Here is an 18797-nt window from a genome sequence, read left to right on the forward strand (position 1 = left end):
CGCCCATTTCAGATTTGCACCCCATTTGCTCAGTGTGTTGTCTACATACTCAGCAACCACATATTTGGGACTGTACTGCTGGGGTCATATAAAGGCCCCCGACATGGAACTGCCGAGGCACTTGAGAGGGCAAGGAGACATGCCAAAAACAAGGTGGAAAAGGCCTGCCTGTGGGTGTGAGAATGCACTCGACACCTGGAGCAGAGGGCAGTGATGTGGAAAGAAGATAACCAACAACTGTGTTCTCAGGGGATTATTTCCCAGTGGTCCACACTGCTGCCCTTCTGCTGCACACAGGAACTGCTTTTCTTAGGGAGTTCTAAGATTCCAAATTACCAGCCCCAAAGACCAAGTCATCTAAAGGCAGGCAAGCATTTGAAAATAACCAAGCAGACGCCTGAGCAGCATCAGTCATGCCTGCCTTCCTGTGTCACAGCAGAATGGGCTGTGAAGGCACATCCAGATGAGCCCCGGCCAGGGCTCTAGGTTTAAGAAAACAGCCTGAGTGCTATATATTTTGCTTCTTGCCAAATCACATGGAATACAAAAACAAGACAATTTCGAGACGTGCCTTATGGCACCTAACCTTGCCTGGAGCCCACGCCACCCTCTCTTAAAGGGCCCTGTGCAGACTTGGCAGGTAAACGCAGATGCCAACTTGAAAAGCTACAGTTTGCATCCTTGGTTTTCCACAGTGCCTAGGCTGCTCATTCCTGCTTTTATGTTAATCTTTCACTAATGAGGGACTCCTCAACTAATGGTAATCTGCATTATGTTGATACCTTGTCCTCTGTACTCCAAAAGACAAGTCTATGGCAAGAACATTTCTGCACATTTTCTCCTTCAATGGCTCAAAAAATGACCTAGGTTGGCTTACCTGAACACTGCACTTGGGAAGACTGAGTTTTTCTGGCTTCATCTTGACCTTTTCTTTAGGTTTTGGTTTTTGTTCTTTACCTGAGCTTAGAAATTTCATAGTAGCTGCTGCATGTTTGAGAATACAATCATTACTGCAGTACACTGAGTCAGGCTGTGCCACACTGGAGCACCCAGGGCCAATGCACCTAGCAGCACCGGGAGCCTCCACAACCTGCAGGGCAAAACACGTGACGTTAGACAACGCGCGGCAACACCTGCAGCCGGAGTGCTCTGTGACAGCACTGCCACAGGACCGCTGCCACCGCTCAACTGAGAGACCAACACCACTTTCTAGATGCATCAAAATCGATCTCTAGTTGAGCAGAGGGGGTGCATGCTTGTAGCCCCAACACAGGAGGCTGAGGCAGAAAGATGTGATTGTCCTTCATATCATACAAGAGCAGCACTCTGATGTAGCTCTTGGCTCATGCAGTTTGTACAGTTCCCTCCCATGGGCATTCACCTCCACGTCCATGGTGAGATTCTATTATAGAGCAAATGTGTGGCCCTAAATGAGATAATTTAGTCAAAAAAGCCACATCAAATTTCTTAAAAGGGGGACTGGGACTTCCCCATAATAGATTTCATGGCTGGCTTGTGATATGAAAGTAGGATTGCTCCCCCCAAACAAACAAAACCCAAAAGACATAGGATATCCAACTAAATCTAAAATTTCAACTCGAGGAAAGGTGGTGCATGCCTATAATTCCAACACTAGGGAGGTTGAGGCAGAAAGACTGAGAGTTCAAGATCGGCTTAGTATACCTACCAACGGTTTGAAACACATCTGAATTTCAGAGAAACCATTAGTTTTGTTTTGTTTAAGTTTAAATATGCTATAAAAATTGCATGGAGGGCTGGGAAGTTAGCTCAGTGGTATAAGTGCTTGCCTTGCATACATGAGGCCCTGGGTTTGATTCCTCAGCACCACATAAGCAGAAAAAAGCCAGAAGTGGCGCTGTGGCTCAAGTGGTAGGCCACTTGAAGAGCTGAAGAGCTAGGGGACAGCGCCCAGGCCCAGAGTTCAGCCCCCACAACCAACCCCCCCCCCCAAAAAAAATCACATGGAGCAGGATGCTAGTGGCTCAGGTCTGTAAACCCTAGCTACTCAGGAGGCTAAGATCTGAGAATCTCGGTTCAAAGCCAGCCCGGGCAGGAAAGGCCGTGGGACTCCCATCTCCAATACACTGCTCAGAAAATGAAGTGGTGCTGTGGCTCAAGTGGTAGAGCACTAACCTTGAGCTGAAGAGCTGAGGGACAGCGCCCAGGCCCAGAGTTCAAGCCGCCCCCTCCCCCCCAAAAAAAGAAAAAAGTTAAAAAATGGCATGGGAGGCACACACCAAACCAAAGGCCCTGAGGACAGGACTCAGCTACACATGCTAGGCTCTGACCACACAAACTAGAACATGGATGCACGTGTTTAAGCTAAGTTTGTGGAGACCTGTTGGCAGAATTAGGACATGAAGAGTCCACCAGAAGCCTACTTGTCTTTACTTTCTTTCTTTCTTTTTTTTGGCCAGTCCTGGGGTTTGAACTTGGGCGCTGTCCCTGAACTTCTTTTGCTCAAGATTAACACTCTACCACTTGAGCCACAGTACCACTTCCGGCTTCTTCTGTGTATGTGGTACTGAGGAATTGAACTCAGGGATCATGCATGCAAGGCAAGCATTCTACCACTAAGTCACTTTCTCAGCCTTGTCTTTACTTTCTTTCTTTTTTTGGTCAGTTGTAGGGTCTGAACTCTGGACCTGGGCGCTGTCCCTCAGCTCTTCAGCTTAAGGCTAGCCTCTACCACTTAAGCCACTATACCACTTCTGGCTTTTTTTTCTGCTTATGTGGTGCTGAGGAATGGAACCCAGGGCCTCAGGCATGCAAGGCAAGCACTCTACCACTGAGCCACCGTCCCCACTTCCGTCTTTACTTTCTAAAGGATGCCTAATGGTGCAGATGAAAAACACACAAGCATGTCCTCTCACATTTCCTACTGCAGCAGCTCATTTCTCAAATTAAAAATTTAACAATTGTTTTTCCTCTATAGAATCTAAGTTTTACCTAGAATAAAATTTAAGCTCATGTCAAATGTATTGTTAATAGAGAACAAGACATTGATGACTGTTCTAAATGCAGTATTAACAGGGCCACATTTTCTACAAAATCCCTCATAGTAGCTCTATTTTCTGCTGGCCCTGGGGCTTGAACTCAAGGCCTGCTGCTGCGCCTCCTTCTGCTCAAGGCTTGCACTTTACCACCTGAGCCACAGTGTCACTTCTGTTTTTTTCTGAGTAGCTAATTGGAGATGAGAGTCGAGAGTCTCATGGACTTTCCTGCCTGAACTGGCTTTGAATCATGATCCACAGATTTCAGCCTCCTGAAAAGCTGGGATTACAGATGTGAGCCACCAGCACTTGACTTCCCTCATATTATCTTTATCACACACCAAGTTAAACAGCCCAGATCTCACTCACAGCTAACACAGTGTGAGTATGGTAAATGTGAAGGCCGAGATGCCTCTAGCATATAAATCTCGGCTTTGTCGGGACCCTGGAATTGCTGGAGGACAGGCTGTGAGGTAGGCCCTATGACTCCCGTGGGAGCTGGAATGGAGATGCATGAGAGGAGGAGACAGCTGTCCTGAGGGGCCGAAGCTGCTGTGGGAACCGTGGAAATTATGGCCCACAAAGGCATCAAGTGGACAGTGGAGATCAACGTCAGACTTCAGAAACCATGCAATGCATGTCAGCATGGGCAGTGCAGGCTGACAGCATATACTTGGCACAGGACAGTGAAAAGGCTCACTTTGCTCAACAATTCTGCCAACACACAATACCAAGAGTATGTAAAGAAAAAGAATACTTAAAAAAAAAAAAAAAGGTCTGGCAGTAACAGAATGGGAGAGAGGGCAGAGGGTGGCACTGGGATGGTGAGCTGGAGACCGAAGTGGAGCAGAAGGCGCTCTCCTAACAGACACATGCCTCCTTTGCAAAGGCCGAGAGTATTTCAAAGGAAGCCCGCTGGCCTTGGGTCTCACCACCGACGGCAAGGCTGCCACCTATCAAGTCCACCCCTTGAGTTTGCCTCGGCAAATACTTACAGGCTGGAATATCTTGAGTTTTTTCTTGCCACTGGGATTTGCAGCTTTCTCGATTCTACCTTTTATGCCCTGGTCCTCACTAGACTTCTGCTCCACTGTCCCTATACTTGTGCACTCTGTACTGTCAGCGCCTTCAGGCCTACATCTGAGCTCCTGCTCCTCTGTGGCCTCTGAGTTTGTCTCATCCTGCACTTGCAGAATGGTGCAGTTTGGGCAGATGTAATCTTCCCCATTCCTTTCCAGGAGCCGCCCTCGGGCCTCGGAAATGCCCACACAGTCACCATGGAACCACTCCTCACATCGGTCGCAGCAGATCATAAACCTGAAACGACACAATGACGATCATCTCTAGCCGACACCACTGTTTTTAACCTGGTGAAATACAAATACACAGAAAAATGGAGAGAACACAACTAGGAATACCCATATGCCCTTTTTTAAGGCTTAATCACAATTCAGCTAAAGCTGCTTCATCCTTTGGCTAGAATATTTATAACACTGAACTAGAGCTGGGATGTATCTTGTTCAGTGGTAAAGCACCTGTCTGGTACATGCAAAGCCCCGGCGTCTTCCGTGTGTTGTCTCCACACAACCAAATGACGCCCACAGCACTCCCCCCCCTCCGCCCCCCCTTACCCCCCCCCAGCAACCAACCCTGGCTTGGAATCTAGTCACCACTCACGCCATGTCGGACACCAACTGGGTGGTTACCTGTGCTGATGCGAGGCACTCCGTACCCACTTTTGTTTCCTTTTTCAATAAGCTGCTCATCGAGCCCAGCTTTGAAGCACTTTGGCATCAAAGCACATGGAAAGTGCTCTCACTAATGTCCCGCCCATGGCTCACGCTAAAAGCAGCAGCGCCTCTCCTCCCTCCACTCACCTGTTGTTGTGAGGCTGGCGGCAGATGCAATACAGAGCATTGGGGTCATAAACTTCACACTCGGGCTTGGGTTTTCCTGTGTCCCCAGGGCCTTCATCTTCCGTTCCTTGAGTTTCTGTTCCCTCGGACAGGTTTTCTCTGTGGCTTTCGGAAGCCTGGGCCCCGGCCCCCTGGCCAGCCTCAGGCTCCCGTTTGCAGGGTGTGGCGACCTCACCCGCGCTGCCCGCCTCCGTGTCCACAGTGTCACCGGGGCGCTCCTTCCGTGGGCGATTCTGAGTGCCTTTCGGGGGCCTCTCTGAGGACCCTTCTTCTCGCTTTCTTCGAAGGCGACTCTGGAGCTCCTTCAGAGTAAGGCCGTCACTGTCACTGTCAGAGGTGTCTTCCTCATCGTCACCCCCTCTGACCTTTTCAGACACAGAGCCTTCCTTCACCCCCGAGAAGCTGGGCACGGGGCCACTTCTGATTTCAGAGCTACTCTCAACGCTCCCTTCGGAGGCAGTCTCCCCGTCTGTGACGGGGCAGGACGCAGGCTCCCCGGAGTCCTCGAGGGAGACAGGTACACTTTTCCTTCCGCGTCTGCGCACTGTGGTAAGGAACTCTTCTACCCGCTCCGTGCGCTTCGGCTGCCTCCCGCTGCGGCGCAGGGAGAGGCTGTGCTGCTGTGGCTGCGGTTCGGCAGGGTCTGCCTCCGCATCTCCCGCACCCTCACGCTTAGCGATTGTGGTTCTCCGAAACCCCCATGTTTTCCTGAACTCTTTGCTGGTGGGCTTGATCGCCTTAGGTGCTTCTTCACTGCTTGGGTCCCCTTTGTCATCCATACCTGATAATAAAAGACAATCACATCACGACAAACCACCAAGCCATCCAAACACACAGCCTTGAATCAAACACCAATTAGAAACAACAGTGAAATGAGACATTTTTCTACTTTCAAAGTGGTGTTGTACATAAACTCTAGTAGTACACAGCAAATACTCGGTTTAAAATCCAGCCAACAACTCCAACATGTAATATCACCATCTAACTACTTAGAACACTTATCTTTACAAAAAGCACAGAAAATTTATGGAGCAGGGCTGGGAAGGTGGCTCAGTGGTAGAGCGCTTGCCTTGCATGCCTGAAGCCCTGGGTTCGATTCCTCAGCACCACATAAGCAAAAAGAAAAAACCCAGAAGCGGCGCTGTGTCTCAAGTGGTAGAGTGCTAGCCTTGAGCTGAGGGACAGCGCCCAGGCCCAGAGTTCAGACCTCCCCCCCGCCAAAAAAAAAAATTTATGGAGCAGTTCAAGGACATGACCAATGAAGTCGACAGACGCTTAGGTGGTGCTGATGTCTACACCAGTCCTGCAGTGCTTTGCATGGAGCTGGCTAGCCAGGAGCAAGAGAGCACTGGATGCTGTGCCTCTTCTGGGTGCTGCCCATGAGAGGGCTGGCCAAGTCAGTCCTGGCTTTTGCTCCTGTCCACTGCCCATCCTTCCTCCCCCCCTCCCCCACTGTCCACCCCCCAGCCTGATCTAAGGACAGTCTTGGGCCTTGCATATTAGCCATGCTCCAACTGAGTACGGAATAACCCTTGCGACTCAAAGTGCAGGAAAGACTGCCCAGATCCCAGATGTGAGGCAGGGCTTAGACCTCACTTGCTCTACTGAGTGCATGGACTCAGGTGACAGTTTCGGGGTCTACTTCTGTTTTCTTTCACTTTCTTTTTAAAGATTAAAGGATATATATAAGCCTTTTATTTCTAAAACAACAAAACTGGAAAAAATTGGTACTACCTTGAGGCTTCTTTTCCTAGCTGTTCCGGTTTTTAGTCACATCTAAAAGCTAATGATGGTCAGTTTTACACCATGCTCCATCCAAGGGAAAGGACTGGTATGAAAGGAAAACCCTAAAAAACGTAAAATATAGAAATTTAAGATTACTAGCATGTAACTTCTTCCCCTTGCTGGTCTATCTGGTCCTTCCTACAGCTGTCACTTGGCTGTGGCAACTGCCTGCCAGTCATCTCCACCAGTCTGTAAACCTTAAGCTGCACACTCCAGGTTACCCAGACTCGGCTGAGAGAGGGAGTATATCACCTCTTTGGTTACTTGAGGGGATCTCAGTTGTTGAAGGACACAGCTCAACTAACAGCAATGCAATCATAGGGCAAACCCCTCCAACTACCTGGGAACTGAGGACCTGCCAGGGGGTGAGTAGATGGGGCTCGGCTTGGTGACAATGAACTGCTTTTACTCAGGGGAAGTACTGGCCTCCAAAAGACAAGACAAGGTGAAATTTGTTTTTTTTTTTTTTTCTTTTTTGCTTATGTGGCGCTGAGGAATTGAACCCAGGGCCTCTGGCATGCAAGGCAAGCGCTCTACCACTGAGCACCTTCCCAGCCCTGGAATTTGTTTCTTAATCAATATATATGGCAAAGTAGTTACCAAACCACATTAGTTACAATTTCTTATTACTGCTAGAATTTTTTGGGGGGATGGTGAATATGGGTCTGCCGTTTAGGTAAATCATCAAAAATTTACAACAACAACAATGGGGCCTGAACTCTGGGCCTGGGCGCTGTCCCTCAGCTCTTCAGCTCAAGGTTAGCGCTCTACCACTTGAGACACAGCACCACTTCCAGCTTTTTTCTTTTTGCTAATGTGGTGCTGAGGAATCAAACCCAGGGCCTGATGCATGCAAGGCAAGCGCTCTACCACTGAGCCACCCTCCCAGCCCCACAAAAATTTTTTTTTAACTAAGCTCAGGCTCTACCACTGAGCCACATTCCTCAACCACACCCTCCATTTCTACTCAAGATAGTTTAAAAAGCAGCTCAGCCCAGACCACCTTTCACCATACTCTGAATAAGAAAACTGCAAAGATGAAGAAACATCATCAATTCTTAATGATAATCAGAAACTAAAAACTCGATTAGAAATTAGAATATGTCAAATAAATACAAATGAGACTTCACATTTATTATAACTAGTGCCATTTAAAAGGGAATATAGGGGCTGGGAAGTTAGCTCAGTGGTAGAGCACTTGCCTTGCATGCCTGAGGCCCTGGGTTCGATTCCTCAGCACCACATAAGCAAAAAGAAAAAAGCCGAAAGTGGTGCTGGGCTCAAGTGGTAGAGCGCTAGCCTTGAGCTGAAGAGCTGAGGGACAGCGCCCAGGCCAAGAGTTCAGGCCCCACGACCGGACCCCCAAAAAATAAATAAATGAAAAAAAAATAAAAGGGAATATAAATGTTATTTTCTTGCCACTGTTGTAATAATACTGATACTTTACCTGGAAAGTCTGGGTGCTGCTGGAAGCTGGGCCCAGGCCGGGTAGATGACCAGGCCTTGTCACACTGCCGCCAGTCACTGCTCTTGAGAAGGTTCAAGCTCCTACAAGCGAGACTCTTGAGATACTGATGGGGAATGAGCACCTGGAGGAAAATGAAACACACGTTATACACTTAAAGTAACTATAAACCACACAACAATAGTTTTATAAAAAGCCAATTTTTCCAAGTAACCTTCTGAATGACCTATATAAAGGCATCAGGAAAAAAATCCTGACCCTTTGTTAAGTAGTACTGATAGACTCTAGCAGAAGAACTAGGATGGCCCAGTGAGGCCCAGCAATGAGTTTTAGACTAGTCCAAGAAAGGCAGGCAGAGGCATCACAGAGGGCTCTGGGATGATGAGCTGACCTAGCTCAAGAGAAACCCAACAGGGCAGTGAAACACAAACAAAAAGCTTTGCACACAAAATTACTGTAGCATATAATCACATATTACATGTAATTACTTTGTCTTATTATTAGCTGTACAATCATTTTAATTTAAAAGCTAAGAACGTTTGAAGACTTTTACATTTACTAAACATCGATGTAGCATGGTTTATGTGCATTAACAAAATTTAAAGTTTAGAAAAACACTTTTTCCTTCTTTCCTCTTTCAAATAATCTTAATATCAACACTCGAGGTGCGTTTGCTTGTAGGCAGTTCCTAACACTACCTTTTTACCACACTGACCCAAAAGCCCCTCTCTCTTACCTCTGCCTCCACTGCTCCAACTGCCTTCCAGCTAACTGTGGTCTCCCCAGCAACCCAAGACAAAGGACAAACACTTGCCCTTCTTTAAAGGGACAGCAGCCATTCAGACTGCCTATCTACTCTCATTAGGCAGGTGGTGGCAGGTACTGGCCTTAAGTCACATGATCTCCATAGCCTCCAAGAGACCTTCTTTGAGGGCTCAGATTACTCAAACTGGGCATTGATGGCTCATACTTACAGTCCTAGCTACTCAGAAAACTAAGGTCTAAGGATCCAGGTCTGAAGCCAGCCTGAAGGACAAATCTATTTTCTCCAACGAACGAGCAAAAAGCCAGAGATGGAGGTGTGACTCAAGTGGTACAGTAACAAGCTTGAATGAAAAAAGTTCAAGCCCCAGTAGCAGGGAAAAAAACAACAAAACTCAAAAGACACTGGAGGGCTGGGAAGGTGGCTCAGTAGTAGAGTACTTGCCTAATATACATGAAGTCCTGGATTCGATTCCTCAGAACCACATACACAGAAAAAGCTGGAGGTGATACAGTGGCTCAAGTGGTAGAGTGCTAGCCTTGAGCAAAAACAGCTCAGGGACAGTGCCCAGGCCCTGAGTTCAAGCCTCAGGACTGGCAAAAAAATAAAAAACTGTAAATAAAATTGTATTTTTATAACACTAAGCATTTATAAAGGGAAAGGAATTACAATGTTCTTAGAAATAAAATCATAAAAAAGCAATTTATATGTGAATTTGAAACATTTCTATCAATTAGAATGATAAAGCTCATTCAGAACAGATCATTTTATATTGCAAATGTTTTTCATGATTTTATCAACAAATACAAATTTTTTGTGTGTGAGATTAAAAACATATATCAAAGCTAAAGTGGGAAGAAATAAAATATATGCATAAAATTGTTAAAGTTTCTTTTACGATTCAGTACTACATAGCACAGACTACATAGCACAATTACAATGGAGAAATGCAACCACATCATATTCATATTTTCTTCCCAGAAAGGAAAAGTGCAAATGGTTATCACTGAGTATACAGAATCTACAATTATGTTTCTACATTTTTAATTTTTTTTTTTTGGGGGGGGGGGGTCAGTCGTGGGGCCTGAACTCTGGGCCTGGCTGCTGTCTCTCAGCTACTCAGCTCAAGGTTACCACTTGAGCCACAGCGCCACTTCCGGCTTATGTGGTGCTGAGGAATGGAACCCAGGGCCTCTGGCATGCAAGGCATGCCCTCTACCACTGAACCACCTTCCCAGCCCCTCTACTTTTTTTTTTTTTTTGGTGGTACTGGTTTGAACTCAAGAGCCTTTATACTTGTTAGGCTGGTATTCTACCACTTGAGCCACACCACCAGCTTTGCTTCTTGCTAGTTACTAAGATTATGGAGATAAGAATCTAGAAAATTTTTTGCGTTGGCTGGCCCCTAGTTGTGATCCTACAAATTTCAGCCTCCTAAGTAGTTAAAAATCTAGATTGAGCCAAGCGCCTGAAATCCCAGCCCTCCAGGAGCTAAGATATGAGGATCTCTTTCAAAGCCAGCCCAGGCAGGAAAGGCCATGAAGCACTTATCTCCAGTAAACCACAGAAACCCAGAAGTGGCACTGTGGCTGAAGAGCTGAGGGACAGCACTTGGCACCAGAGTTCAAGCCCCGTGACCGACAAATAAAATAAATAAAAATAACAATCTAGGTTTCAAGTATCAGTATCTGCTTCATTTTTTTTTAGCACTCTTTTTTCTTTTCCTTTTGTCTTGTTTATCTGTCTTTGGGAGGGCACAGAAATGGTGTGACAAAGGGCGAACAAATGCAGTAGTGATACTTACTAGATACAATGTTGAAAATGAACTATACAACCTGTAGGTGGGGGTGGGAGAGAAAAACTCAGAGTATGAGGGAAGGGCTGATATTGTTAAAAAAGAAATGTACTCTGACATGTGACCATAACTCCTCTGTTCATCACCTTACAGTAACTATGAACACAAAAGTTATACACTTTTCAAAAATTGCAAAAAAAACTTCAAATTACTTAATTCCCATTCCTACTAAATGGAACTAGGGGTAATGCAATGATGTCTTAGTGGTTAAAAAAAAAAAAAGCAATTCAAGTATTTTGGGTCTTAGTGCCTATTCCTACTCTTTAAAGAGGGAAGACCCCAGCTGAGCACTGTGGCTTGCACCTGTAACCCTATCGGATAGCATTGGGAAGATGGTGGTTCAAGGCCGGCCTCTGGGCAAAGAAAGTATGAGACTGAATCTCAACAGAAAAAGGCAAGTGTGATAGCATGCACTTGCATCCCAGTTACTATAAGAAGCAGGCTGGCAAGGCAAAAGCCAGACCATATGTCACAAATAACCAGAGGAGAGAGAGCTGGAAGTATGGCTTAAGCAAATGAGTGCCTGCCAGGCAAGCTCAAAATCCAGTTCAAACCTCAGTACTGAAAAAGAAGTAACATGTATACATATGTGCACACACACACAACACACATATGTACACATATACATGCACAAACACGTTATATACACATACACGGGTATAATGAACTTTCATTTACATGGAGTGTATCTATAGGTACTACCCAAAATTTAAATATTAACTGTTTTGTTAAGTCCATTACACATTAACATTTTATTAATGAGAAAAGGAATGTTATTTCCAGAATCACACAATGGTGCTGTTTCATAACTTTGCAAATCTCTGGTTTAATAAGAGATAGCAGGGAGCCAGGTGCCAGTGGCTCACGCTGTAATCCTAGCTACTCAGGAGGCTGAGATCTGGGGTTCAAAGCCAGGAAAGTCTGTGAAACTATCTCCACTAAATTATCAAACGAATCCTGAGGTGGAGCTGTGGCTCAAATGGTAGAACACTATCCTTGAGCAAAAGCAGCTCAGTCAGTGCCCAGACCCTGAGTTCAAGCCTCAGGACAGCACCAAAACAAACAAACATGACAACCAGAGCTGGGATATGACAACTAGTAGAGTGCAAGCACAAGGACCTGTGTTCAAATCCCAGTACTGCCCAAATAAAACACAGCAGACTCCCTACATTCTACTTACTGATATATATCGTTTGGATAAAATATATGAAGCTTTGCTTTACAAATGTCTGCCATTAGAAAAGAGAGGAGTATTTTAACAATCTCTTCACCCAATTGTGGGTATTCTTTGGTATCAACAAGTACTGGCTGGGTTCTGAAACCACATCAATGATTTTTTCATGTTCTTACGTGAAAATCCATGGGTCTGCCAAAACTTTAGCATCTTTCACCCACATGATGCCAAGGGGTCATTTAGAAAGAGCAGCTTACTGAATTAAGCAGACCATATAAAAAGAAAGCAAATTGTGAATGTGCACAGATTGCCTGAGAACTGCTTAAATTACAGGGAAGCCATCAAGCTCACAATGGCAGACATAAGTTTCCCAAAACTCAAATTTTGGCTCAAAAGCACAATTTTATTTATTTATTTTTTGGTCGGTCGTGGGGCTTGAACTCTGGGCCTGGGCGCTGTCCCTGGCTCTTCAGCTCAAGGTGAGCGCTCTACTACTTGAGCCACAGCGCCACTTCCGGTTTTCTAGTGGTTTATTGGAGAAGAGTCTCACAGACTTTCCTGCCCAGGCTGGCTTTGAACCGCGATCCTCAGATCTCAGCCTCCTGAGTAGCTAGGATGACAGGCGGGAGCCACCGGTGCCCGGCTCAAAAGCACAAATTTTATCTATGGCAAGAAGTAGTTAGTTTTCTTGTGGCTCATTCATTTGGAGAAGCTGCCTGAGAACTGCCCCATGTGTCTCACTTGTGTCCCCAGTGCTGGGGTGGGTGTACCATTCCTTTCAGAGAGGCCAAAGGAAGGCACATGCGAGGGTCAAATCAGCACTGTAGTGGTTCACCAAGGCATTCTTAGGAGCCTCAGCGGGAGCACAGGGTCCTGGTGCTCACTCAGGGAGGCTTACCACTTGGACTATTACTGCAGCAAGTTCCCCTGAGAACACAAGAGAGCTCTGGATATACGTTGTTATTTCTACTGGGTATGTGCCTGGGCAGAGACTTCAACCAAGTGCTCTGCAACGATCCCTAATTGCCTTCAGATTCCCCAACTCAGCAAAACATTACCCGCCACAGTGGATTAACTAAAGAAGTAAAACACAACCTCCAAAATGGTAAATATTACTTAAACCCCTATTAATTACTAATTATTACAGAAAACATTAATACAATATTAAAATATTTTAAATTTGGGTGTCAGTGGCATACACCTGTAATCTTAGCTTACTCAGAAGGATGAGATGGGAGGATTACAGTTCAAGGCCAGCCCAGGAGGAAATCCACGAGGCTCATATCTCCAATTAAGCACTAAAAACCCATAGCGCTAGTCTTAAGCAAAAATGCTCAGGGACAGTGTCGAGGCTCAAGTCCCACAACCAGAGTGCACATACAATATATTTTATTTAAACATTAGAGGTGCATGGCTTTACATACACACACACAATTAAACATAATATCACACACATAATTAAACATAATAATTACAAGAACACGTTAATACTCTAATTCTGTAGAGGTAAATAATATAAACTAGATTTAACACAACCTCCAGGGATCAATCTCTGAGGCACCTTGAAATGTAGTAATTACAGTAAAGTCCCTGTATTCAGCCAGACAACCCAGGACAACAACAAAGACTGCAGACCAAAAAGTTAACTGCCTATTTGGCCCATCTGGGGGCAAAACATCAAGTCCTTTGAACTTCAGTTACCCACCAAACAGTATTTAAAACAATTTTAAACTTGGAGGCAATTCTGCATTTTGACTTCTGACTCATTAAGGGTCTTTTGTCTAGATGACATTTTGTTATGTAGATGAGGGAACACAGAAGATACTAAGGTTTTTTGTGAAAAGTAAAAGATTATCCAAGAAAAAATTTAATTGCTTTGTAAACATTACAAGTAGCAAATCAGAATATGCCTAGAAAATTCAAACAATATCTGGAAAGTGGAAAGCTTCCCTTCCTGCCCTCGGAAACAGCTATTTGCAATCACCTCTGAACCACAGGCTGCTGTGCTCAGTATTCCTGGCATGGAACCCCAAGGTACCCAGTAGCAAAAACCATGCTCATCCATCACACACATTGAGGTTTGGGCCACCAGGACCTACACAGAATCTGACTCAACAGTACAAACTACATATACATCCATGCTGTCAAAAAGGGCCCTCTCGTTTCCAGGAATAGCTGTGAATACAGAGGACAGAGTCTGTGGTTCCAGTAGTTACAGATATTCTGATCCCTCCTCTGACCTACCTGCCATGGCATGACTCGATATCCACTTTTGTCCGTCTCTGTGCTCCAAGTGTACTACACTGGTTGGGGGTTTAACTCAATGGCCCTATCCATCTCTGTCCTTTTTCCTTTTCCCTACTGCAATAGAAGTGCTGCTAGACCCAGAGGGTACGTAAGTTTATCTTCATAAACAAAATCTACTTTCCCAGATGTTGAGGATCCATTACTTTTCAACTCTTCAACAATATTTTTAATTGCTATTGAGAGTAACTATCAAAAGGTGGTTTGATGAAAGCTATCACACAACACAAATAACGCATTATGTGTCCTTTTCACTGTGATTCTCAGGAGTTATACTGAGTTTTCAAAAGCTAAATGACAGTGACAGTATTACTTCAACTAGAGATAGATGTACAGATGTAAGAAACCAGCTGTGGTCAGTTAAGATTTGCAAAACAACACTAAAGGCCAGCTTTCTTTTTAAATTGCTCTGGACTTGGAAAAAAAAAATCTATAAATGGACATATTAGGTTGAAACCCCTTTATTTGAAACAATAAAAAAAGAGGAAAAGGAAAAAAATAAGTTATTGGGGTGGGGGGGGTGGGGGTGGCAGCACTAAGTTCTGCTACAGTGGCTGGTGTGGAGGGAGCAGAGCACAGAGATCCCAGGTGTGACTCAAGGGCTGGATCTACTCTTTCACCCAGTCAGGGTTCCAAGGACAGTGGCTAGCATTGCTGCAGTACTTAATCTCCTCCCTCCAGCCCTTTCTTACGGTGTTTCCAGTGATTACTCAGAGAAGCCTGCTATAAATTTAGAATAAGCCTTCTCTTAGAAGCATTTACTCTATGAGGCAGAGCTGTAGTTATGAGGTTATCAGGATCTCTGGCCACAGCCTAAAGTCTGGGGTATGCGAGTGCATACCTGTATGTGTATTCTGGAACTCAGGATCTGGGCACTGTCCCTGAGCACCTTTGTTCAAGGCTAGTGTTCTCAACCAGTTGTGGAACTTGAACTCTGGGCCTGGGTACTGTCCCTCAGCTATTCAGCTCAAGGTGAACACTCTATCACTTGAGCCACAGTGCCACTTCCGTTTTCTGAGTGGTTTATTGGAGGTAAGAGTCTCACGTTCTTTTCCTGCCTGGTCTGGCTTTGAACCTCGATCCTCAGATCTCTGCCTCCTGAGTAGCTATGATTTCAGGCATGAGCCACAGCTTCACTGGCAGCTGTCTGCTGGTTAATTGGAGATCGTTTCTCTAGCTTTCTTGCCTGGGCAGGCTTCAAACTGTGATCCATAGAACCGTGAGCTCACCCATGAAGGTCAGCCTAAGGGGTCTTGGAAACTCAAGCCAGAAATCAACTTTGCATTTCATCTGGAATGATCTTTCCCTTCCCTGAGACTGGTCAAGGTCAATGTCTACTTTTACTGATTGATGGGTATGGGAGCAGTGAGAACATCCAACGTTTTCAACAAGGAGTGCTGGTGCCAGTAACAGGATTTCTTGTACCAACTTTTGTAAACCTATGCATAGCTGAGTTCCAGTCAAGGCTTCTGAAGAAGTGAAGACGTAACTTTCCAGTAACTTACTCATCAGTGGTACATGGGGACAGACAAGTGGCACAAGTGACAAGACAGGATATGTCACTACTAAAGACATGTTAAAAGAGACAAACACTATTGTTTTCAAGCTACAATCTAACAAATCCAGAGTTCCTGTCTACCAGTTCATCTCGGCTGGGGTGAGGGCCTGAGGGCTTCTGGGAGACAGCTCTCTGGGCACAGATCAGATTCCTTATTCCAGATTCTACTCCCAGCAGCAGACCTCCCCTACTATTCCTTTTCAACCCTAGCCATTTAGGCAGGGCAGGGCAGGGCAGGGCAGGGCAAGTCTTTGGTGAGACACACTCCAAGGGCAGGCAAGTATGAGAGGATAGGCGTTAAAGTTTCTAATCCTGGCTACAACCAGTCTTAGTGAATTAGGCGGCATATGCAAAGTACAAATTACCATTGGTGAAATAGGCCGGGACAATGCCAGTGTGTTTCCTAAAAGGTTTTCCAAAGCACGATTTGGTCAAGTGCCAAATCAGCACCAAACTTAGCAAATATGCAACAAGTCAATATCACTCATCAAAGTGACAGGATCTGTTGGCAGAGTTTGGAGAATCAGGCCCTCTAAAGTGAGTCCCTCTCCTCTCTGGGGCTTCAATTCAGGGTCTGGATGCTGTCCCTGAGCTTGTTTTGCCAAAGGCTAGCAGCAGTTCTAACACTTGAGCCATAATTCCATTTCCAGCTTTTTGGTGGCTAATCGGAGGTTTAGAGTCTTACAGGTTTTCCTGCCTGGACTGGTTTTGAACCACAATTCTCATATCTCAACCTTCAAATTAGCTAGGATTGAAGATATGAACCACCAGCACCTGGCTAAAGTGACTTTCTTTTAACATGTATTTACCACCATTTGCTTAAATGCTAGGTATAGGGGACAGAGTGTCAACCCTGTCTTATGGAGATGTAGGACTGCTTCCCTTTTACTTAAGATTAATTTATGAGGGTGTACACACCAGGCCCCCCCCCCAAAGGTGACAAAATGAACACTAATGTTTGTCATGAGATGACTAGTTTGAAAATCAAGAAACATCCAGAGGATGAAGTTATTTAGGACATAAAGGATGATGGCTGGGTGACAGTGGCTCAGGCTCCAGGCTACTCAAGAGCCTGAGATCTGAGGATGGTGGTTCAAAGCCAGCCTGGGCAGGAAAGTCCATGAGACTCTATCTCCAGTTAACCACCAGAAAACTGGAAGTCCTACTGTGGCTCAAATGGTAGAGTGCTAGCCTTGAGCTGAAGAGCTGAGGGACAGCGCCCAGGCCCAGAGTTCAAGTGCCATCACTGACAAAAAAAAGCCAGAAGTGGTGATGGGGGCTCAAGTGGTAAGAGCACTAACCTTGAGCACAAAGAGGCTCAGGGACCGTGGCCCAGGCCCTCAAGCCCCAGGACCAGCAAAATAAATAAATACATAAAAATAACAAAGGATGATGAATCCCAACATTTTGGTGCCATGCATGGAATTCCCACCACAGGGTGAAAACAGTGGTGACAAGAAGCCTACAGTGAAACATCCCCCCAAATGCACACCTGTTATGAACACAGCAGGGCTCCCCTTCACGTGTGTTTAACAGTTTTCATATGTTACTCAAACTTTATATCTATTACCTTTGTAACCAAAGCACACCAATCATTTTATTGAAGAAAAAATTAATTCACTTTTTTTTTTTTTGTCAGTCATGGGTTTGAACTTGGAGCCTGGGCACTGCCCCAGAGCTCTTTTGCTCAAGGCCAGCACTCTACCACTTTGAGCCACAATGCTACTTCCATAATCCATCTTTTTATAAAGATAAATACAATCATATGAAAAATCAAAACCCAGAACCTAAATCTGACACCTTAAAGGAGGGGTACAAAAAGGTACAAATTACCATTGGTGAAATAAGCAGGAACAATGCCTATTTGTACTTCATCTACATACAGGTTAATCACAATAAATAGCACAAGTACAGCTACAAAATTCTTTAAAAAATGTACAACTAACTACCCATCCAACTTTCCTTATTTCCCACAGTTACCACCCCCCCCCCCCCCAAGCCTGAGGAACACGGCCTTCCTCACAGACAAGTCTGTGTACTTACACAAAATGAACAGAATTCAGACTTTGTGCTCTGACCTCTTTCCCAATGAGCAGGCCACCTTGGCCGGTGAGCACAGACCCGCGTAGTCACGGAACACTAGCCATAAAGAGAGCATTAGGTGCGTACTGTGAGGAGCCCCGCCATTCAGGTCCCAAGTTCGAAAGGGGCTTCCCTTAAGGGAAACTTCTAAGGACGTCAGAGTCCACCAGGCTGGGAGCGGCGCCCAGAGCGCGGCCGGGGGAGGGCCGAGGCGCCGCAATCGCCGCCCCCACGCTCCGCAGAGCCGGTCCTCGGGCCGCTCCGCACGGGGGGCACGCGCGGGTCCTCCTCCTGCGCCGACGACAAACGCCAATCCCACAGGAGGCCGCGGGGCCGCCGCGTGGACGGGCCGCGCACAATGGCCCGGCTGCAGGCGGCCATTGTGACGCCCGCGGCCGCGCGCGCAGGGGGGAGGCGGGGAGGGCCCGGGGCCCGGGGCGCGCGGGGGGGGGGGGGGGGGGAGGCGGGGAGGGCGCGGGGCCCGGGGCGCGCAGGGGGAGGCGGGGAGGGCGCGGGGCCCGGGGCGCGCAGGGGGAGGCGGGGAGGGCGCGGGGCCCGGGGCGCGCGGGGGGGGGGGGGGGGGAGGCGGGGAGGGCGCGGGGCCCGGGGCGCGCGGGGGGAGGCGGGGAGGGCGCGGGGCCCGGGGCGCGCGGGGGGGGGGGGGGAGGCGGGGAGGGCCCGGGGCCCGGGGCGCGCGGGGGGGGGGGGGGGGGAGGCGGGGAGGGCGCGGGGCCCGGGGCGCGCAGGGGGAGGCGGGGAGGGCGCGGGGCCCGGGGCGCGCAGGGGGGAGGCGGGGAGGGCGCGGGGCGCGCAGGGGGGAGGCGGGGAGGGCGCGGGGCCCGGGGCGCGCGGGGGGGAGGCGGGGAGGGCGCGGGGCCCGG

General features: G+C 47.0%; 1 protein-coding gene across 6 annotated transcripts in view; it reads right to left on the reverse strand.

The window, feature by feature from the left end:
* The window catches only part of Dido1 (death inducer-obliterator 1), a 56086-nt gene that overhangs the window by 26461 nt on the left and 10828 nt on the right, over positions 1 to 18797 (reverse strand). For 3 of the 6 annotated variants that reach the window (XM_042699517.1, XM_042699515.1, XM_042699516.1), the window contains exons 2-6: positions 8163 to 8304; positions 6665 to 6777; positions 4892 to 5711; positions 4010 to 4331; positions 878 to 1090 (exon numbers count right to left, since the gene is read on the reverse strand). In XM_042699517.1, coding sequence (XP_042555451.1) covers positions 878 to 1090; positions 4010 to 4331; positions 4892 to 5709 — 1353 coding nt within the window. In that variant the 5' untranslated portion in view covers positions 5710 to 5711; positions 6665 to 6777; positions 8163 to 8304. The remainder of the gene's footprint in view (positions 1 to 877; positions 1091 to 4009; positions 4332 to 4891; positions 5712 to 6664; positions 6778 to 8162; positions 8305 to 18797) is intronic. The other 3 variants (XM_042699520.1, XM_042699518.1, XM_042699519.1) reach the window with 1 other exon arrangement.

This window comes from Dipodomys spectabilis, unplaced genomic scaffold (assembly GCF_019054845.1).
Source record: "Dipodomys spectabilis isolate Male_0828 unplaced genomic scaffold, ASM1905484v1 ptg000257l, whole genome shotgun sequence".
Lineage (NCBI taxonomy): Eukaryota > Metazoa > Chordata > Mammalia > Rodentia > Heteromyidae > Dipodomys > Dipodomys spectabilis.